At 55.1% G+C, this 21,109-nt stretch overlaps 10 protein-coding genes across 10 annotated transcripts; 6 read left to right on the top strand and 4 right to left on the bottom strand.

The window, feature by feature from the left end:
- Positions 1-47: 47 nt before the first annotated feature.
- ATEG_03846 (GPI anchored serine-threonine rich protein) lies at positions 48-800 on the top strand (the record flags this gene model as incomplete). The annotated part of the gene is made up of 1 exon (XM_001213024.1): positions 48-800. The coding sequence occupies one exon, from the start codon at positions 48-50 to the stop codon at positions 798-800; it is 753 nt and encodes a 250-aa protein (XP_001213024.1).
- Positions 801-1,143: 343 nt separating this feature from the next.
- Positions 1,144-1,520, top strand: ATEG_03845 (DUF2462 domain-containing protein; the record flags this gene model as incomplete). Its single annotated transcript, XM_001213023.1, has 2 exons — positions 1,144-1,338; positions 1,404-1,520. The coding sequence occupies 2 exons, from the start codon at positions 1,144-1,146 to the stop codon at positions 1,518-1,520; spliced, it is 312 nt and encodes a 103-aa protein (XP_001213023.1).
- Positions 1,521-1,718: 198 nt separating this feature from the next.
- Positions 1,719-4,364, bottom strand: ATEG_03844 (uncharacterized protein; the record flags this gene model as incomplete). Its single annotated transcript, XM_001213022.1, has 5 exons — positions 1,719-2,315; positions 2,362-2,687; positions 2,736-2,844; positions 2,895-4,044; positions 4,105-4,364. 5 exons carry the CDS (start codon positions 4,362-4,364, stop codon positions 1,719-1,721), a joined length of 2,442 nt encoding a protein of 813 aa, XP_001213022.1.
- A 1,887-nt stretch (positions 4,365-6,251) lies between these two features.
- ATEG_03843 (5'/3'-nucleotidase SurE) lies at positions 6,252-7,399 on the top strand (the record flags this gene model as incomplete). Its single annotated transcript, XM_001213021.1, has 3 exons — positions 6,252-6,263; positions 6,410-7,269; positions 7,318-7,399. The coding sequence occupies 3 exons, from the start codon at positions 6,252-6,254 to the stop codon at positions 7,397-7,399; spliced, it is 954 nt and encodes a 317-aa protein (XP_001213021.1).
- Positions 7,400-7,770: 371 nt separating this feature from the next.
- ATEG_03842 (DUF5427 domain-containing protein MTC1) lies at positions 7,771-9,358 on the bottom strand (the record flags this gene model as incomplete). The annotated part of the gene is made up of 2 exons (XM_001213020.1): positions 7,771-8,747; positions 8,809-9,358. The coding sequence occupies 2 exons, from the start codon at positions 9,356-9,358 to the stop codon at positions 7,771-7,773; spliced, it is 1,527 nt and encodes a 508-aa protein (XP_001213020.1).
- An 891-nt stretch (positions 9,359-10,249) lies between these two features.
- On the top strand, positions 10,250-11,037 carry ATEG_03841 (carboxymuconolactone decarboxylase family protein; the record flags this gene model as incomplete). The annotated part of the gene is made up of 3 exons (XM_001213019.1): positions 10,250-10,759; positions 10,854-10,876; positions 10,974-11,037. 3 exons carry the CDS (start codon positions 10,250-10,252, stop codon positions 11,035-11,037), a joined length of 597 nt encoding a protein of 198 aa, XP_001213019.1.
- A 1,668-nt stretch (positions 11,038-12,705) lies between these two features.
- Positions 12,706-14,958, top strand: ATEG_03840 (uncharacterized protein; the record flags this gene model as incomplete). Its single annotated transcript, XM_001213018.1, has 1 exon — positions 12,706-14,958. One exon carries the CDS (start codon positions 12,706-12,708, stop codon positions 14,956-14,958), a length of 2,253 nt encoding a protein of 750 aa, XP_001213018.1.
- Positions 14,959-15,493: 535 nt separating this feature from the next.
- On the top strand, positions 15,494-16,135 carry ATEG_03839 (TMEM14 family protein; the record flags this gene model as incomplete). Its single annotated transcript, XM_001213017.1, has 2 exons — positions 15,494-15,837; positions 16,057-16,135. 2 exons carry the CDS (start codon positions 15,494-15,496, stop codon positions 16,133-16,135), a joined length of 423 nt encoding a protein of 140 aa, XP_001213017.1.
- Positions 16,136-16,550: 415 nt separating this feature from the next.
- Positions 16,551-17,960, bottom strand: ATEG_03838 (putative C2H2 finger domain protein; the record flags this gene model as incomplete). Its single annotated transcript, XM_001213016.1, has 3 exons — positions 16,551-17,321; positions 17,375-17,739; positions 17,798-17,960. 3 exons carry the CDS (start codon positions 17,958-17,960, stop codon positions 16,551-16,553), a joined length of 1,299 nt encoding a protein of 432 aa, XP_001213016.1.
- A 505-nt stretch (positions 17,961-18,465) lies between these two features.
- On the bottom strand, positions 18,466-20,377 carry ATEG_03837 (MFS transporter; the record flags this gene model as incomplete). Its single annotated transcript, XM_001213015.1, has 5 exons — positions 18,466-19,091; positions 19,146-19,509; positions 19,560-20,074; positions 20,228-20,251; positions 20,329-20,377. The coding sequence occupies 5 exons, from the start codon at positions 20,375-20,377 to the stop codon at positions 18,466-18,468; spliced, it is 1,578 nt and encodes a 525-aa protein (XP_001213015.1).
- Between the last annotated feature and the right edge of the window lie 732 nt (positions 20,378-21,109).

Raw genomic sequence — 21,109 nt, 5'->3', positions numbered from 1 at the left:
TTCGTTCTCATTCTCAATCCCATTCATTCGTTACTTTACCATCCACCATGCGCTTCTTCACTGCTGCTCTCGTTTCGGCCCTGGCTTCTCTGGCCGCCGCCACCACCTACACCCAGCCCGACTACTCCAAGGCGCCCAGTGGTAACCCCATCCTGACCCCCGGTCTCAACGAGCTGGTCCCCGTCGGCCAGCCCTACGACATCACCTGGACCCCCACCACCGAGGGCACCGTCTCTCTCGTCCTTCTGCGCGGTCCCAGCACCAACGTCGTGCCCCTGGAGACCCTCGTCGTCGGCATCCCCAACACCGGTTCCTACAAGTGGACTCCCGGCACCGAGCTCGAGCCCGACACCACCCACTACGGCCTCCTGCTCGTCGTCGAGGGCACCGGCCAGTACCAGTGGTCCACCCAGTTCGGCATCAAGAACCCCAACTACGGCACCAAGTCCAGCAGCACCACCACCTCCGCCGCTGCTACTACTACTGAGACCACCGCCGCCGAGACCACCGCCGCGGCCACCACCATCGTCGACCAGGAGACCACCACCATCTGCCCCGAGACCGAGACCCAGGCCCAGTCCACCATGACCCCCACCACCATCCCCGTCGTCGTGCCCACCTCCACCGCCGTCGTCTCGACCACCCTGAGCTCCTCCGCCATCCCCGTCCCCACCACCACGGCCACCTCTACCCCCTCCACCAGCGCCCCCGCCATGCCCACCTTCACCGGCGCTGCCGACCGTAAGGCCATCAGCTTCGGCGCTGTCGCCGTCGGTGTCGCCGCCGTCCTGGCCTTCTAGACCTGTGTAGCGCATCTCATGTTTACGTTCGTCTCGGCCGCTTGCTGATGTTTACTGATGTAAAGCGCGCATTCACTTCGTGTATTTATTCTACGATTTAAATAATGATCGTTCTATCCTCAGTCGTATATAGAAATAATACAGTAGTAGTAGCTGCTGCTATGTATAGATCTATGTAGATATGATAATGATATGATAATGCAGTGGAGCCGACGATAATCATCCCTCCCACGTGACCCCGATAAGCAACAATTTTCTCCACCATCTCTTCCCTCGCAGACTCCCTTTTACCGACTCTCCTTCCTTTCCGCCCCATTCACTCATTCCCTCATATCATCACAAAATGGCTCAAGGCCTCCTCAAAAAGGCCAAGGCGACCCCCGCCAAACGGTACGCCCCTCCACCCCCCTTCCAACCCCGATGCCTCGTCGCTAACAGCACCAGCACCAGCTCCTCCACCCAAGGCCCCAAACGGATCGGTCCTCGCAACGTCGCGCCCAAGAAACAGTCGCTCATCAAGCAGAAGAAACTGACCAAGGTAAATACTTGCCCGTCTCCCTATCGACGTCGGGGTCGATCGTGCGGCGGTCGCTGACTGGGCAGAAACTCACGGCCGGTCTGACGGCCAGGACGGAACGCAGTCTCGCCGCGCGTGCGGGCCATCTCGAGATGCTGGCTGGAGGGAAAAAGGACAAGAAGGAGAACCAGGGGAAGAAATAAACATAAACATATGCTGCCAATATCGGACCTACGAATCATGATACCCCCTACGTTCAATCGAATGGAGAAGTTGAGAACGGTTAAAAACTATGTACGGAGAAACATGTACAAATCGGAAAAACATATACAATCGTCCAACTTCGTCACTCGTAAAACATCGCTGAGGGTATCTTAAATCTAATCAGTCCATCTCCCAAGTCAGACCTTCGGAAGCCGACTCGGCACGCCCGCCTGCTCGATCAACTCGCGGCCCCGCTCCATCCACCGCTGGAACCCTTCGTCCGTCGGGTCCACGGGGAAGTCGTCCCACACGGCGTTCGCCGAGTCCGCGTACGTCGACCACACGCCCTTTGGCACGTCCGCCATCGACCACGACGGCAGCTTCGCCAGAACGCATGTGTAGTACACATACAGGATCCGGCAGAGCAGGTCCACTCGGTCCACGTAGTGCTGCTTGCTGGGGTCCGGCTCCTGGCCCCCGTCGCCGAGCCGTTTCCACCAGGATACCCGCCACCGCAGTGTGAGCAGGATGTGGCCCAGTTCGCCCAGGAACCGAAGGTGCGTCTCCTGCGAGATCTGCTTCCACTTGATGTTGTAGAAGTCGCGCTCCAGTTTACGGAACCCTTCCACCTCCAGCATGCGGCATACAATGCGCGACAGCTGCGCCGCCAGGAGAATCTCGCGTCGGTCCTCGGGGTTGTTGATATCCATCGGGCGTTCCTTGCCGTTGGCTTCGAGCGGGACGAAGCTGTAGCTGGCGCGGCTGGGCATGTTGTTCCATTGAGAAAGGAGAGTCTGGATGTCGTTAGAAAGCGTCAGAGGGATATGTGGAGGAACATACATAGACATTGTTCATCGGATCGCAGTCTTTGACACAAGTCAACCAGTTCTTCGATTTGTCCTTCGACTCAACAATGCGTCGGTCGATGAACTCGAGGAAGTTAGCCCGCGAGTTCCCGTTGTAGTCGCACAGACTTCGCAGGAACTTGTAGGTCTCTGACAGGTCCAGAACATAGAGAGATCCCCAAGACTGGCTGGCACGGATGTTGAACCGTCCCTGTCGCTCGCCAAGGAAAGAAAGAAGATTTTGAAGGTCGAATTCGGCGGGAATTTCCATACGAACCCGACCCGATCGATCTAACGTCGGATGATTTACCGCTCGTTGAGCTAACAATGTCAGTAATCGTCTATGCCATTGAATGAAGATGTTCATACAGATATAATTGCACGTTCCGTACTCGACGATGTTGGCGAAACACGCCCGCGCGCACGGTTGTTCGTGGAGCGTTGGGCGACAGGCATCGCACGGAGAGTTGCCGTCACACTATCAACCCGTCAGTAACCACTCTTCGACTGTTATGAGCGTCAACATACCTTGCGCTTGTTCAATCTGCACTGCACACATGTATCCTTGTTCTTCCGTCGCAAACCAGCATTAGCCCGTCCGACCATGCTCAACGGGCCTTTCCGACGCGCCCCGCGAGGCGGCGAGACAAAGTCGGCCGACGCGATGGACCCGCCTTGGCCATCCTCCTGAACAATCTGAAGGGGTTTTGCTTGGTTCTGATCGATGTTGACAGTGGAGTTGCGCTGCTTGCGCTTGCGGACCGTGGCCACCGTCTGAAGGGCTAAGGGCTGCGGGCGCGCCGAAGACCGTTGGGCGGCAGTGGATGAGGCACGGGAACGGGCAGGAGCAGAGACGATAAAAGTCTCCGCGGGGTTCTCGCTGACCATAAAGGCCGTAGTGTTCGGGACGGGCGGGGACACGGCGGGTGAGGTCTCGTCCGAATCGGTGGTCTTCCACGGGCCATCCTCATCCAGCTGACGCTCCGCAAAGGCGGGGGCATCATCGCTCGTGGCTGAGTAAGAACACTCGTAGATTCCGGAGAAATCTCCAGACACCGATGACGTCTCGGACTTGTAGTGGAAACCGTCTGGGCCTTTGGGCTCTTCTTTAAAGAAGCCAGATTCCGGTGGTATGGTCGACAGGGAGGCCGGGGAAGTCATGTTGGTGGGCAGCTGGGACTCGAGATTACTGAGCCAGCGCGATTCGAGAGACCGCATGGCGCCCTGGAAATCGCGGAGAGCGTTGATCTCCTTTCCGGGGGCCTGCGGTCCCATGGACATCGAGGACGGAGTCTGGTTGACCATATGAGAAGCTGAAGGGGTTTCAGACCAGGCCTCCGCGTACGGGTACTGTTGCGGCGGGAGGTTCTGGAACGAGAAAAACTGGTCGGGCGTCAGATCGGAAAAGCCCTGCTCCTGCGGCAGGCTCGCGGCATCGTCGACGATCACGGTGTTCGGCACGGTGGAGGGTTCTTTCGTGTAGGGGTAGAACATCGAGGCGTCCATCGGCATACCGGCAGTCATGGAGTTGAACAGCTGAATGTGCGGCCATGATTCGTCCAGGTGGAAGTTGTCATCGGCTGACGGTAAGGTGCGCGGGCTGACAGTGCCGCTGACGGTCCCTTCGACCGTGCTGTCGATGAGACCAAACTTGTCCAGGGAAGTAGTACCTTGGTTACTGTAGAACGAATATCAGCATCAAACCACCGATGTCGGGGGTCGGATGAGGAATGCGCACCTTCCATCGCTGGAGAGGTCGTTCCGCGGACCTAGGTGAGGAACATGGGACCGATCCTTGGGCCGGGAGGGCTGCGCGGAATTCAAGTCCACGAGTTCACCATCCGCCTCACTCGAATCCTGACTCGTGTCCCACTCCAGAGGTTGTTCGTAGACGGCGTGCTCCCACGGCGAGGGGAGCGAAAAGGCGGTATCGGATTGCCAATTATCGAGAATTTTGGGGTCAATGCCCGCAGCGGTACCAGCAGTCCCGCAGTCCATACAGGGGGCTTGAAGGGGGGCGACAGAGGGGTTGACTTCGAGAATCAGACCCAGGCAGTTCTTAGCGCGTTTGGCGCTGGGATGTGAGGGGGCTCTCCCAGGGGTGTGCTGCGAGAGAGGGAATATAGAGAGGGTGGGTTGTGGACGGAGGCGAGCGTTGGATCGAATGAAGTTGGATAGGTGGGCGATGGAGGGAGTGACGATGATGGTGAGAGAGGAGAAGGAGAGAAGAAGATGGATGATGGATGATGGATGGTGGTGATGAGGACAGAAATTGGCCCAGCGTGGCTCTGACTAGGACGGATCCCCACCACAGATTTTGCGACGATCGGCCTCTACAGCGCCAAAGCTTCAAATGTTGGGCGGATCGTGCACAGGCCAAGATTTTAGTAGAAATAGTTTGACGGTTCGGTATGATTGGTCTTTATACAGAGAATGATTGTTTTAATATGGAAGAATGAAATCGAGAGAGACGAACGTCGAAGATAATAATGTCGTGACAGATGCTCCGAAGTACTACGGAGTACGGTCATGCACAGTCAGGAGGATCGTCCACCATCCACGCACGAGGGGGATCGACTCTATGAATAGTTCTACTGATATTGCCCACGGGCTTCTCGGCAACCGATAATTGCCCATGCCTAGAGTTTGTTTTTTTTCCAATCAGTAGCCAGAAGACCAGCATCTCCCCCATTTTGTCCTACTCGACGCCAAACAAACACGCAACACAGTTTGACGTTGAGTCTGAAGCATATCAGGATGAATGAGACGACACCCACGGGGTGCCGTCCTCCGTGTATCAGGAGATGCAACAGGATGTTGGGTCCACCAGGGTCTTTTTCCTTTTCCCTTCTTATTTTTTTTTTTTTTTTTTTTTTTTTCCTTCGTTTAATTACTGCTTATTCCGTATTATGTATTGTGATGACATGAGATGATTGCGACATCATCAATGGGGTAATCATAACATGCAATTTCTATTGATATTGAGCAGGGGGGAAAAAAAATTATTTCTAGAAAGCGGGTGGAGTCAGTGTGGTGGGAGCAGCCTTGGATTGGCCTGGAGCGGCTCTTCGGTGAAAGAAAAAGGAAAAGACAGATGAACTCCGAAAAGAATGGAGTAACCGATGGTGCAAGATTATCTAATTAGGATGGTTGGAAACCATATCGCAAAGGTGCAGAAGTCGTTCATCTGAATAATGGCAATTCCTAATGATAACTATGTGCATGGTATGAATAACACTGGTCTGAAGGTTTGCAGTGCATGCAGTACCTTATACTAGCCAACGTACTTAGGTACGGAGTACCTAACTACTTAACCTACCTATGTACTGGAGTTCGATTTCATAGTACAAATTAGTCCACTCGTAGATCTAGAACTGGCCAAATCCTACCTCACAGCTACCCTACTCCGTACTCTCCTCCGGTGACTTGCAGACATTTTCGTCCCTTTTCGTCCCCACGAGAGACCAGACAAATTGTCGGCTTCACCGCAGCCTCTTTTCGGGCCCGGCCTGGTCAGCTTCGGTATTCGATGGTAATATAACCGCCTTCATGGGCCCAAACCCTGCTCTCGGGCGGTAATACGCATACCGACGAACCCGTTGCCTCCCCGCAGTTCTTCACCGTGACCACCAGAATTGGAGATGGAGTCGCCTTCTTCCCCGGTATGTCTTCGGGACTCGTGCTGCACGCAGGGAGAACACGGGCTCAGCTCTTATCCAGTCCGCTGGTCTTATTATAAATAAGTTCGGAAGCTCTGGAGCTCGGAAATCCGAACGAAGTCATAGTTCTATACTCGCATTATTATACATTCATTCGTCTCCGCACCGAATCCTCTCTGCTCTTTCCTCCCCGCTTCCTCCGCTAGTCGCATAGATCACATCCAACATGCATATACTGGTAGGTCGACTATATCTCCTGTTCCCTGTTTGCTTCTTCGCGGATCCCCTTTTTTCAATGGGATCTTAGCTGCGTTCAGTCACACGACTCGATCATCTACACCCACTATCACCCTTCCGATAACAAGAACGAACCTAACCTCCCAGGTTGTCAACGATGACGGTCCGCCCTCCAGCCGCCTCTCCCCCTACATCCAACCATTCGTCAATGCCCTCCAAGACGCCGGCCACCTCGTCTCCGTCGCCATCCCCGCCGCCTCGCGGTCCTGGATCGGCAAAGCCCACCTGATCGAAGCCGCCCTGAAAGCCACCTACGTGCCGCCCTCCGCCTTCCGTAACGACGGCACTTGGGACGAGTCCGCTACGAGCGACGCCGCCGCCGATGACAAGCCCGACTGGGTCGTGATCGAGAACGGCACTCCGGCCAGCTGCGTCCAGCTGGGCCTGTTCAACCTCTTCGCCGACCGCCCCCCCATCGACCTCGTCATCTCCGGCCCCAACCACGGCCGCAACGCCTCCACCATCTACAACCTCTCCTCCGGCACCGTCGGCGGCGCCCTCGAGGCCGCCACCTGCGGCAAGCGCGGCATCGCCATCTCCTTCGGCAGCAAAGACCCCCAGCCGCAAGACACCATCCTCGCCGCCTCCCGCCTCGCCGTCCGCCTCGTCAACCATCTCCTCCAAGTCTGGGACCCCCGCGTCGAGCTGTACAACCTCAACCTGCCCATGCGCCCGGACGTCGAGTCCCAGCCCATCCACTACACCCGCGCTCTGCCCTATTACTGGGCCCGCGGCTATCTGTATGCCGAGACGGACACCACGCCCCAGACCAATGGTGTCCACACCAATGGCATCAAGACAAACGGCGTCCACACCAACGGCGCCGCCGCGTCGCCGCTCAAACAGCGCAGCTTCACGTGGGCCGCTCAATTGACCGATATGAAGAAGGCCCTGCAGGCGAGTCCTGAGGGTACCGACGCCCACACCGTCCTAAATGGGATGACCAGGTAAATCCCCTTTGTACTTTGTTTGGAAGCGTGAACTGACGACGACAGTGTCACTGCGCTGTGTGCCAATTTCTCGCACGTCCCTGGCCTCGATGGCCCGCTGGTCCTGGAGAATGAGTATGGGAATTGAATGAGGTCGAAAACGGAAACAATTGTCGGATGAATAGATAGATACCCACCCCGGTTCTTTGTGTTTCTGGCTGCATTGGAGTTTGACCTTTCCGTCCCCTGTTGATCTGGGTTTTTTTTTTTTTATGTTCTAAACCATTGCATTGAAGACCATGATTAATGACAGTATCGTGAGGTTCAGTTTAGGTTCGGGTTCGGGTTCCCGTCGGGTGTATATACATGTGATGGATTGCATGGGATGATGATAATGCAGGTTCCGGACAGGACATGGAATAGAGTCACGATTGCAAACACGCGATAACGGATCGTCATTCAATGCGTAAAATTAGAAAAACACAAGGTAGTGGTATTAAAACGAAAAGAGTACTCAAGTTACAGCGCCCGCGCAGCTTCGCCCGCTCCACTCTCCACCGCCGAGGCCTGTTCCGCGCGCATCTTGCCCTTGGCGACGCCGGCCTCGCCCACGCCCATGCGTCGCGCGACGTACCGCTGCGCGACCACCCCGACCGCCAGCGAGAGCGCCTCCTCGATCCACTCGGCCGCCCACTCGCGCGGGTCGACGCCGCCGCTCTCGATGATCTCGGCGATGTCCGCAGGCACCTGCGCGCGCGGCACATCAGCCTCGTCGGAGGAGGCATCCGCCGCCGGGGCGGGGGTATCCAGCCAGGCGATCCACTTCTGCGGGACGGCCTGCGAGATGGTGTGGAAGGCGATGCCGTGGATGGGGTCGTGGAGGTAGAGCGCGAAGGTGACCTCCTCCTCGGTGGCGTCGGGGACGTCGACGACGCCCGGGGGCGTGGCCTTGTCGGTGGTGGGGCCGGCCTTGAACAGGTCCGTCGACGAGGTCTGCGCGATGGCCTGGATGGCGAGGAAGATGTCGCTGCTGCGGACGGGGTTGGACTCGCTCAACACCTGCGTGGCCTGCTTGGCCGCCTCCTCCACGCCGCCGCGCGGCGAGAAGTACTCGCTGGCGTAGGACTCGGCGCTGGCGCGCGCCAGCTTGGTGGCCTCGACGGCACCGCGCACGGCGGAGATGCTGCGCGGCGTGCCGGGCGTCACGGTGCGCCACCACGGTCCGTCGTGCCAGCCCGGCGCGGACTGGCTACCCGTGATGTCGAGCCCGCGCTTCGGGGCGGATTCCTGCCCGCGCTGGATGACCAGCAGGTCGCCGCCTTCCACCTGTGCCATCACCCGCGAGAAGACGGCGTACACCATCGGGTCCAGGCTGGGGTAGCCCTGGAGGTCGTGGGTGACGTGAATCTGGAGACGCTCGTGGGAGGAGATCGGAGGCGCGAGGGTGTGGATGAGGGAGGTGAAGGTGGGGATGGCCATGTTTCGAAGCTCACCACCTGTACGATGTTAGTAGGAATCAAGCCTGACTTGGCTGTCACGTAGGGTCCATCAGCATACCCAGGTCTCGCAAAGCTCCCACGTTTCCTTTGACCTGTTGGGCCCATTTCTGAGCTTCTTCGTTTTGCTGGATCTCCTTGACGGCAGCTTCGGCCTGCTTCATCGCTGCGCTGGCCGTTGCAAAGATGCCTCCCCACCATCCGCCGCCGCCGCTACTCGAGGGCGCCTCCTGGGCCGCAGACTTCTCCGGCTCGGGTGTCTGCACGTTTGTCGACTTGTTTGCAGCGCGAGAGGTACGAGTGCTTTCGCCCGACTTGCGCGGGGCTGGTCTGTCCTCGCTCGTCCGACCGGACGCGGTGGTGCTGGCGGCGGGCTTGGGGGACCTCGTCGCGGGTCTCGTTTCCTGGGTTGACAGTCGAGGGGTCCCCGGCCCGCTACTGGGACGCTGGGATGCGAGATTGTCCAGTTCGGCGAGGATGTCTTGTTCGGATTGGGCGGGGAGAGCTGTCGTGGTTGGTTTCGAGGGTTGATCGCTGGTCGAGTCGACGCCGAGGTCGTCGAATTGGGCGAGAAGCTCGTCGCTGGTGGGCTTCGAGTTCTTGGGAGGCATCGTGGGCTGTGATATGTTCTGTGAGGTGTGGGTATCTGGGGATGTGGTGAAGATGAGAGATCCAGAGGGAGCTTGCAGTAGTGAGGTCGACAGGCGGTGGTTGTTTTGGGTGGTGGAGACCGGATGACCTGTGCCAAGAAGCGTTAGTCGACTGGGACTATGGGAAGTATGCAGATGATTATGGACTGGTCAGTTCAACGACAGGAGTTCCCAATAAGAAAACTGATAGCCAGGGGTCAGTCGTGATCATAACTAAGCTTCGTTGTGGTTATTCGGTTCTTCCTTGGTGTTATTACAACGACGGTAAACAGTGTGCCTGGATATATATATCTAGCCACATTCCATGAAGGTCGAGCCTTGATCTCAGGTAAGTGTTAACACCACATTGACATACCTCTGCGAGAAACCTATTAATTGTCAACATTATTGCTAGGAAACCAGTGCTGCAAAACAAACCCCCTTATTTCAACCTCGAACCAACGTACCAAAAGCAGACAATGCAGCGAAGACCGGAGAGAATGCAAAACTACTCCAAGAAAGCACCAAAAGCCAGACACAGCTCAGAAGCCGTATGAGTCAGAGTTCTACTTAGCGTGTTGAAAAAGCCCAGTCATCTCCAAGATAAACATGACCCCAGGATAGCCGGCGGATTCGGGTACAATAGCGGACGCTGGTTCCGCGGGACGTGGGGTTGGACAGAGAGACCCGGCATAAATAGCGTCTCCCCACCATGGCTGGAAATCTCTCGCAACTCCATTGTAGGCTGTTGAATTGCTCAAGAAGAACCGACTCGCCTTCTGTCTGGTGCGCATATCCTAAGTCAACCTATCCATAGACCCGTGACTCACAACCACAGATACAATCCCGAAAGCTTGTCGGATATCGATCACCATGCGCCTCCCATACGTACCCAATCCTCCTCCCACCAGCACGCCCGAGGAAGCAGACATTCTCGCGCGGGTACAGGCCCGTCGCGGCGCTGGAGGCCTCATTCCTCTCGACAGAGCTCTGCTACATTCGTTCCCCGTCGCCGATGGCTGGAACTCCTTTATTGGCGCCATCCGCACGCATACCAGTCTCACACAGCTGATCAAGGAGCTAGTTATCTGTCGTGTGGCAGTCCTCAATGAAGCGTGGTTTGAATGGGAGCACCATGCACCGCTCCTGCGAGAGGGCGGATTCAGCGAGGCTGGCTTGGCTGTGGTCCTCGATAAGGAGACGGATGTCTCGCAGAAGGTGCAGGAGGGTGTATTGACGCCGGATCAGTGTGCCGTGATGAAGTACACGGACGCCATGACGAAGACGGTCAGTGTTCCCGATGAGGTGTTCCAGGAACTCAAAGGGTTCTTCAATGACCGGGAGGTGGTGGAGATCACGGCTACTGCAGCGGCATATAATTGTGTGAGTCGGTTTTTGGTCGCGTTGGATGTTGGGGAGAAGAACAAATAAGTATAACGAGGTGATTTGGTTCGGATACTCTCTATCCTCTTTGTAGAAATGTAGTATGACACAATCCATGTAAGATTCTGGGGGATCAGCTGCCGAGGCTGGACGATAATCATCCATGATCTCCTATGCTATGGTCGCTTTCATTGTCTCTGATCTCTTTGTGTAGACGACCGACTATTCGAGACTACCAGCGCAGCATCATACGATCAAACTTCCTGACCATTGACTGAAAGCACCTGACAAATATCTAAGTACATAGGCACGTAGTAACGAGAATCATGGGCATCGAATATACCTCATAGAACACGGGAGTATCTTACAGTTCCAATACAGAATAGATACCGATTGTATAGTCGCTCCAATGACAGGGTTGTTCGGGTTGTCGCCACACATGTTGGTGAAATGACCAGAACACGGTCTTTTAAAATAGAGATAATGCACAACCACACCATCCAGCAGTAAAAGCAAAAAGAAAACTGCATCCAATACTAGATACTCCGGAACAGAACAGAAGCATAGACGGAAGATCCATCCGGAGGCGGTCTTTTTCCGGTGGATCCCAGGCTGGACCATTCGGGTATAGCCCCATTCCGCCCCGGCCTCCAGCCAACCAGGGAGTGGGCTGAGGGAACTTTCTTACTACTACGACGCCTTTACTTCCTACCTTACCTACTCTTTTTTTCCAACCCTTCATGATTGTTGTTCACCCTCATCCATCGCCATCCTCGCTCTTCTTTCCCACCCCCATCCACTCCTCATTGCATGGCTTCTTCTCTTCTCCTTCATCTCCTGTATTAATTCTCGCTTGCCCATTCCCTCTTCTTCCTTCCTCCTTTCTTCTACCCCCCTTTCCTTTCGTACTTCTGGACCCCCTCTGTTTCTGGGAAAGTTTCATACTTCCAGTACTACGACTACCACCATTCTGCTCCTGTTGTCCACACACTGTCGACTTCTCGTGTTTCTCTTCTCATCCAAGAGGATCACTCCAGTAGTCATCTCCTGAAGACCCTTTTCTGTTTTCTTCCGCGCTTCATTCTCCCTTTCTCATCTCCCAAATCCCTAAGGCCATCCCAGCATACTACCCGGTCGAGCTTTTCTCTGGCTGAACCACCGCCCTTTTCACCCTTAACCTCTCTACCTCTTCTCTTCTTACTTCCTCCTTTTTATGACAAGTCTCAATCCTCATTCTCCTCATCCTCCTCATCCATTTCTCAACCTCGCGTGGAGCCGATGAGCCTGAGCGTGATCGATACCATACGTCGTTTTCCTGGCTTACCCGCTCGGTTGTTCTGTACTTTTCCCGTTTGAGAACACAACTGCCTTCCACCCATCATCCACTTTTCTCCAGTCCCTCTACTACTACTACTTACGACTATCCCTGCCAACTGTTCGCGACCACCAAGGTCGATATCACCACCCTTCCACCTTCTACGTGGCTTCAACGTCCGGCAGAGACGTCAACCACTTTTCATCATTCGACAGTTGTCCTGTCTCGGTCCGATTTTGTTGATCATCCAAGGTACGTCGCTTATCGCGTGTCCACGCCTACATCTACTCTTCCCCTGTCAACCCATCATCGTTCACTTATCACCTATATCTGCCTTGATTTCTCATTTGATCCCCTACATCGTCTTATGGTCGCTTCGTTTTTCTTTTCCGTTTACACCGATGTTCCCCTTTACCCCTACATTTCATATTGAGATTGCGCTGCATCACTACTGGCGTCTTGGCGCCGCAAGCGAACTTTTCAACCCAAGGTTACTCGACCTCACTAGTACCACTGCTTACAACTGCTTAGATTCGAGTCCCAACCTTGGGCCCCAGAGGAAGATCACCGTCCTTTACTTCTCTCAATAATCATCCTCCTCGGGTCTCTTTGACCGCCTGGCTCCACCATCATGGCTCCCGTCGCCCAGAGCGATATTGAAAGGGAGAGCCATACTTCCGATATGGCCAGCCAGGACTCTCCACTGCGCCGACAGTTCTCCGAGCCAATTCATGCTCGCTCTACATCTACTCAAGCCTCACCATCCCCGTCTCCCATGACGCACAAATCTAAATGTGCCTGGTGTGGCGAGTATTTCGAATCGTCGGGCGAAGATTCTTCTTCTCAGAAAGAGGCTCTAAAAGAACACATCGCTACGGTTCATCCGCATATTGCAAAGTTTTCGACCTATGACAGGGCTGCAGATGGAGATGACCAGAGTGCCGCCGACTTCCATGACGATGAGCATCACTTGGACGATGATGACGATGGGGATTCTGAGGGTGCATCTGATGATGAAGTTAACCATACTGCTCACGGAGAAGATGATGGCGATGTCGAAGCTGCCGAAGATGGTGCGGCTGAAATCGCAGAATCCACCTCGGCGGACGAGGACAACGACCGTGACGAAATTGAAAATGATCGACAAGAGCCCGATCTAGAGGGTGAAGGTGAAGGGCCGGAGGCGGATTCCGAACTTGCACTTTCCAATCAACTTCACGAATTCTCGCGCGAACAGGACGCTGTCTCTCTGGACAAGCGCCTCCACAATCTCTGGAACATCCATGACGTCCGCAATTTCTCCGAGGATTATGAGGAGCTATCATCCGGCCTCGATAGGACCTGGGCAAAGGTCTTCCACGACTCCAAACGCGGCAAGAAACGGGATGCATCTGAATTCTCGGATCGACCCAACCCGTATAAGATGACGAAGAGCACGAGGGGTGAATTTCTTGAGATAACCTCTTTGGAGGACTTCCTCTCTCAACTCCGTGATCCCGAGACGCGCTCATCTGATGAACTCTACGCGATCACGGAGAACGTTGCCTATGCTTTGAAGGCATGGCAGGATGAATACTTGGCCATTGAAAAGCTCCACAAGCTTGCGACCCGCCACAATGCCAAACCCACCACCAACCCCAGAAAGTTGGACCGACCAGCAGTTTTCGAAGACAAAAAGGAAGCCACACTGTACGGCTACAAACATGATCCCAAGGAAGACAAGGTCGGATTTCAAAATCCGTTCACACAAGGTGGCTTCAAGCCTACCAGTGCTCAAGCGAGACGGATGGCCGCCAAAGCTGGTTCGGACCCTAATCCCGATGGTTGGCCGACTATCATCAAATTCGGTACCCGACACATCCCCAAGTTTCAAAACCCTCCCCGCGAGGAGTTCGTTGGGAAGGCCACGCGCAAGCGCAAGGCAGCAGAACTGGAAGCTGCCAGCAAGGCCAATGAAACTGACGAGACCCAAGTCGAAAGCCCAGCACCCGTTGAGCATGAGGAACCCCAGGCAAAGCGGCGTACGCGCTCCCGTCGGTCGGATATCATGCCTGAAGCCCACCCATCCACGCCTGCTCGATCTTCTGCGCGGGGACGTGGACGTGGGCGCGGTCGGGGAGGTGCCCGCATGGGCTCGCGTGCGACTTCTGAAGCCCCCCAACCCGCTGCTGTACCATCTATCCGTTCGTCTGGTCGCACCCAAGGCCGGGAGCCCACTACTCCCACGACGGCGACGCCGACACCCCGCCCTGCAACTCACCTGCCTCCCATTGAACCAGCCCCAAGCGGTGCTCCTGCAACTACACCTGCCCCTAGCACCACTCCTGGCGTAACAGGCCAAAACGAGGCCCTGGACCCGGCAGAGATCGCCCGACGGGAAAAGATCGCCAACTCGAAGAACCCCAAACGGACCGAGGCCATGCTTAATCATTGGGCTCGATTCAACCGGGAGGGACGCACGCGTAACCCGAAGCGGTCCAAAGCCCAGATTGAGGCTGACCGCGCGGCTGAGGCTGCCAGAAAGGCGGCTGAACCCCCGAAGATGGGCAAGAAGAAGAAGACACCCAATCCTGTCATCAAAGGGCCAACTCGCGTTGACATTGGCCTTGCTCCGGCACCTCATATGCCTCCTCCGGCGTCGTTGGCTCCGGCACCTCCAGGACCACATCATCAACTGGCACCAATGCCTCCTCCTCACCGGGCGTCCCTCCCCCCGTTTGCCCAGGTGGATCCCCGGTCTATGGCACCATTCCCCGGGCCTCCCGGACCTCCAAGCCATCTACCACCTCCACAACCGTACCACACGCCATACCCTTACATGTCGCCGTATGGGGCTCCGCCGCCTCCTTCTCTACCCCCACCGGGCCACCCACGCCCGGCGTAAGGGATCTGAGAGGATCACACATTTCTCTTTCTTTTGATTCTACGGTTTGCTGTTTTGTTTACGGGTAGAGAGTGATATTCTGTACATTCGGTTCTCTTTTGTTGATATGTATCACCATTGGGCCTCGCGATTGAGATAGGACTCGCATCAGCTTGTCATTAGCGTGTCATTTGCAGCGACCGGCGCAGGATTGGTTTTTGTACATTGAGGGTTCGGTTGAGCTTAGGTTGAGGGTTGTACATGTACTTGCTGGGAGGACTCTTCAAGGATTGATTCAGGATAGTGTCTACTAATGATCTTTCAACTTTCACTTGCAGTAATAAGTACTGGGCATAGGACAGGGGATGCATAGGCATGAGTACTGGGAATAAATGCCTGTATACAAAGATGGCAGCCAGGAATTAGTAATCCGCTCCACCAATGACAGCACGCGCATATACCTTAGTCGGACGATGACATCTCAACCGCTACCTCCTCACCCCATACCTCCCCAGCTCCATCAAAACAACTCACCACATCAATAACACCTTCCAACATGGTACTTACTCCCCTCTATCCCACCCTCCACTCCACCGATATCCCGCAGATAAAACTAACAACCGCCCAGTCGGATCTGCAGACCAACTCCGCCGTCGCCCTGGGCGCCCTGACCTCGCTCGGCGGCATGATCGGCTACGCGCGCACCGGCTCGATCCCCTCCATCGCGGCGGGCCTCTCCGTCGGCGCCCTCTACCTGTACAGCTACTCGCGGCTGCGCGGCGGCCAGTCCTACGGCGAGGAGCTGGGGCTGCTGGCATCGGCCGTGCTGGGCGGCAGCTCGATCCCGCGCGCGATCAAGACGAAGAAGATGGTTCCCGTGGGGTTGAGTGTGCTGGCGGTGTATGGATTGGTGGTGTTTGGGGCGGCGGTTAAGGAGAAGAGGGCTTAAGCCGGTGTGGTGCGGTGTTGATATGTTGATGCCCCGAGCTTGCGGCGCGGCTTCTACGTGAGGAATTGGAGAATGGATGGAGCTTGTGTTACAAGGCACGCTACAGTATGCGAATCTACATTAATTGCGCGGATGTAGTGTAGTGCAGCCTACCTTGACTAGACTTACAGTATGAACCAACCGACAAAACCAACCCGTTCCCAGATCCAACCCCTGGACTCAACTGAGATCAGTGCCTCGCTCAAGTGAACGACCGACTCACCATCTTCATCGTCCGGATTGTGCATCGGCAGTGATGTGCCTGTGTCCCGGTAGGAGAGGGAATGGATAGATCCCAAAGAAAGGCCAAGACACCTGCGAGCGAGGGCAGCAAGCGACTCACCAAACTACTGACACGACAATCAGGGCAGGAAGTAGCAAAGTATGACCGAGCAGAGAAAGGTGAAAATGGCGACATTATCTCTAGAGTTGAATTGCAAATCGCACTTAGCTGGAGAGTCTGGTCCATTCTTTTTCCTCTTTCCCTTCGGTGACCTCGCGGCCCCCGACACCGATAGACAGCACTTACGGATCCCGCTGCGACCGAAGGGGATCAGATAGCGTGAAAGGAAAAGCTGTGCGATGGCACATTTGATCGACGAGTCGGGCGTTGTCGAGCCCATCGCTAATCGGCAGCATCGACGACCGTGTCCGAGTCCCGCGTGGCTCCGGCAACAGCAACAGGAGGAACTGCTTCCAACACCGTCTCCCCACGGCGATCGGGAACGAATGCGTACCTGGGCAGTCTAGCCATCTTCTCCTCCGGACTGGTCTCATTGTCAGAATACACCAATCTTGCCTTGGATTTGTCTTTCTTGGGGGCCTTTTCTTCCGGCGCCGGAGCACCGGTGGCCGCCTGGTCCGCGGCCTTGGCTGCCCCCGATATCAGGTCGTCCACCGACGAGGAGATCTGCGCCGTCTCGGGCGCTGCGGTTTTGTCGCCGTTCGACACGCCCGCCGGAGATGTCGTGCCATGGACAGTGTGTCCCATGTGCATCTGTTGCATCTGATAGGCATTGACCTGCGGGGCGCCGACAACTGGCCGCTGAGGAAGGCTGGGGGCCGCGGGGAGACTGCCCTGCCGTTGCATGTAGCTGGCAGTCTGTGGAGGGGTGTGCGTCTGGGGCAGCGGTTGCTGTGCGGGCTGCTGGGGTGGGAACGGCGGTGGCGTGGCTCCATACGCCGGAACGGGCTGTCCAGGGGTCCCCTGGAACGGTTGTGGGGAATAGCCAGTCGGCGTATACTGCGCACTAGATGGGTATTGCGGTTGTCCGCCTGGTGAGAAGTTCTGGTATACTGGACTTGCCGTTTGTTGATAAGGAGAGCTTGCGCCTGCGTACGGCTGGGGATATGAGAATGGTTGGGCGGGGGCGGGCGCACTTGCGGGAGGCTGTCCCTACATGTTGTTAGCATGTACCTTTCGCAGGAATGGCTGAAGTGTCGACCTACAAATCCAGTTTGTCCTGCGCCGATAGGCGTCGCCTCGCCACTGCTGCCTCCCGCGCGAGCCTCGGCTTTCTTGGCTTTGTGTTCCGCCAGCCGCTTCTTGATGTCGGATACACTCTCCAGCTTGGGCTTCTTCGCAGGCTGTCCGCCAGACCCTGTTCCCGGGGGAGGGTTTCCTGTCACGGCCTGCCGCTCTGCCTCCGCCTGCTGGAACTGGGTCACGACTCGCTGGTTGTGGGCCTGGATGACGTCCTCCGGGACACCTTCCATGCCGAAGATCTCGACATCGAGACTGGATCGATTAGGGAGAGCATTGTCGACGGAGGACAGCTGTTCCTTGTGTACTTGGCTCATATGCACCGACAGTCCTAGAAAGGGGGATGTGCGGTTAGCGAGGATGTCGCCTATTGGAGACTCGACACTCACCTCCCGCCGTGTTCAGCCTCCTGCCGCACCGTTCGCATTTGAAGTGCTTTGCCTTCTGGTGGGAAATGAGGATTTTCAGATCATCGAAATCACGCTCGCAGTAGTAGCACCACGGACGAGCCAAAAGTTCGTCCAGCGTCGGACCACGTCTCTTTTTTCCCATATTGGCGGTCTATCAAATAGGTATCAATCGGGATTCAGTGGCGACACTCGGTAAAGCGATTAAGCAGGAGCCGGCGAGAAAGGGACTGTGTGGGCGCGTACTGAGGTTATCACTTTCAGACCTTGGTTGTCGCTCGGAGGGTGAGGCTGCAACGTCACGTGAGATGATGTAGGCCTGTCACGTGGGTCGTCTACAATTTGACCGTCGACAGAAGTTGGGAGGCCAGCAGACAAGACAAATGGCAAGAGATGAAAATGGATTTTGAGTAAATTGGCAACTTGTAAGACATCGTCATACTATCTATCATGCTATCCTGTGCTGTGCTGTCAATCTATATCCAGTCCATGCGATGTACACCAATGCACACTCGTGTAGTTTATCGTAACAATCGTGTAAATGTCATGCCAGATTAATCAAGGTACAGGCTCCCTGACGGAGCCTTTCCAGTATGCAGGGGAACAAGTGCACACTGACCTGTGTGTTGAATCCTCTTCTAGCTTCTCATCTAGTGAAGACTTCTAGAGCGAGGATCGGTAGGCCCATACCCCTCCCCGTACGCGATAGTCGCATCGGGTTCCTCACTGTCTTCAACAAGACGGCCGTCATCACCATCATCATCGTAGTCATCGTCGGTATCATCGCTATTACCCTGGTACCCCTCTGACTCAACCGTCCAGAAAACGGGAATAGCACTCACGGAGGCAAACGTAGCTAGAAGCCACCAGGGGAAGATCACATAGCCTTCCTTTACCCCAAATGAATATGCCGCACCGCAGATGGCGGGCCCTGCGGCCCGTCCGATAGCGCTCACGCTGGTGGCCACTCCATTCAGCGTCCCAAGCACACTCAGACTGGTGGCCGAGTTGGTGAGGAGGATGGTGATGCATGGGAAGCCAAAGATCGACATGAACAGTTTTCCCAGCATGAGCAGGAACACCGTAACGTGTCGGAGAGAATCGGGCGTCAGGGCTGTGAAGGGAGTCAACAGGTACAGGACCGGGAATATCACGACGACAGTTTTATAGCAGTTCAGAACCCCGTATTTCTTTGCTACAGTAGGAAAGACTAGAAACTGCACGAGCATGCCGATGATTCCGATGAGGGTATAGTAGATGCCGATGGTTTGTGAATCTGTCACAGGTCAGTTAGGGTATAGAGTAGTATAGGGAAATTTGAGTATCATACCCACGCCGAACCCGCCAATGAACTTAAATGGCAGATTGACGTCTGGGTTGCCGTCTCTCACTTGGGCTGGACTGTGCAAGAACACTGGGAAGAGTGAATCAAATGCCATGTTATGCATCGCCATTGTAGAGTATGATAACAGAATGATGCTGGATTGCGGTGTGAACACATCTTTCCAGCTGGGGATTTTGACAGCACGTTTAGCATTAGATCTCTTGGGCCGGTGGTCCCCCAGCAAGGCAGTGGTCTCGTCGTCTTGCGACTTGAAGTGGGACTTTCTTCGCTTTGAAGTGCAAGGACGCGTCAGCATGTCGCCAACAAGCAACCCATAATCACGACGGTCCTTTTTGGCTGCCAATGTTTCCTATCGCCGATTAGTAGGGGTCGTAGTTCTCCGAGGACAAGCCTTCTTACTTGAAGGAATAACCACCCGGTGGTGATGCCGATCACAAAAAAGACAGCAGAGGCCAAGTTAGGCAGAATGAAAGGGTATTCCTTCAGGAACACGGACCCCCCAAACAGGTTCGGGTGCTTGACGGCTGGACGCGCCAAAGCGCCTCCAAAGGCGGGACCAAAAATACTGCCGATGGTCCAAACCAGCGGCATGACACTGAAGGCCCGAGGTTGGAGCTCCTTTTCCGGAACCATCTCGGCTACCATGGTTCGGATGATGCCGACATTTCCGTTCATGAGCCCCAGGAAAGCGCGGGCAGTGATCAACATCCCCAGAGACTTTGAAGACCCAAACACTAGGGAAAATATCATCGTGAAGAAGAGTCCCGTCAGAATGATGGGCTTCCGGCCGAAGGTATCTGACGCCGCTCCCCAAGGCACGGCCATGGTAGCCTGACAGATGGAGGTGACAGCGGAAGAGATTCCCACCCATTTTCCGACTTCATTTTTGGAGACGCCGATTTCTTCGATCATCTCTGGCTGACGGGATGTCAGTGGGCGGAGAACGACAGGAAGGAATGGGCAGAAAGTAAGGTACATACAAGGTACGGTAAGACCGAGGTCAAAACCACTGGGGGAAACCGATCAGCGTTTGAGAGACTAAGTATCTAGACTTGGGACTGCCATACCTGGTTCTGCAAAGCGACATATTGCTAGAGATCAGGAGGCGGTTAGAAATATTCGTAGACGCGGATATCTATACTGGACTTGACGGGGACGGAAGACATACATAGAATGACCAACTGCCGCACGGGCAGTTTAAAGGTTTTCTCCCGCATGTAGAGTCAGAAGTCAGTTCTCCGGCCAAGACGTCCACCTGGAAGTCTGGTCTTTGCAAGGGTTGAGAGAACAAACCAGAGGCAGCAGAAGCACGAAAACGCAAACAAAAAGAAGACAAGATAAGAGAAGTGGGACTGAAAGAGGAGACAAGAAGGCTGAGCCTGGATGAATCACGAGGGGGAACCAACTTCTACTCCGTAAGCGGTCCTTTTGGCTAGCGGGTTGGGTGGGTCAGCGGCAGGCGACAGTAGTATTTAGTACTATATGTACTTCGGTTAGGTAGTATGCACAGTATGTAGTAGAACAGGGAATCAATCAATTAGTCGTCATGATTCCTTGATCCTTGAGTGTCGATCCAATCATTTCTTGCAGGTGACTGCACCCGCAGATGTCTCAGATGTATCATAGAGATCGTTGCTTTTTTTGGTGGAATTTCGTTCTTCAAGGCTGGAGGATGTGCTCGGATTCTTTTCCGTGGTGCCTTATTGGTCTCTTGCGAGATCTTATACCTCGTCACATGTACTGAATCATCTTTTCACAGACAGGTATTGCAGCATGAGTTGAGGTTGATTTCTAGAGCCCGAAGACCATACTTATAGTCACAACCAGCAGCTTCCAGATAATCGAGCTCTATATCATACGGTTCGCATCTTCCCGCTATACAATGAGTAGAATCCTCTATACAATTTGGATCCTACTAAGGACAATAGTTCCAAACTTATAGACTTTCT

This window comes from Aspergillus terreus, genomic scaffold (assembly GCF_000149615.1).
Source record: "Aspergillus terreus NIH2624 scaffold_5 genomic scaffold, whole genome shotgun sequence".
In the NCBI taxonomy this organism is placed as follows: domain Eukaryota; kingdom Fungi; phylum Ascomycota; class Eurotiomycetes; order Eurotiales; family Aspergillaceae; genus Aspergillus; species Aspergillus terreus.
This window is presented reverse-complemented; position numbering and strand designations above follow the sequence as displayed.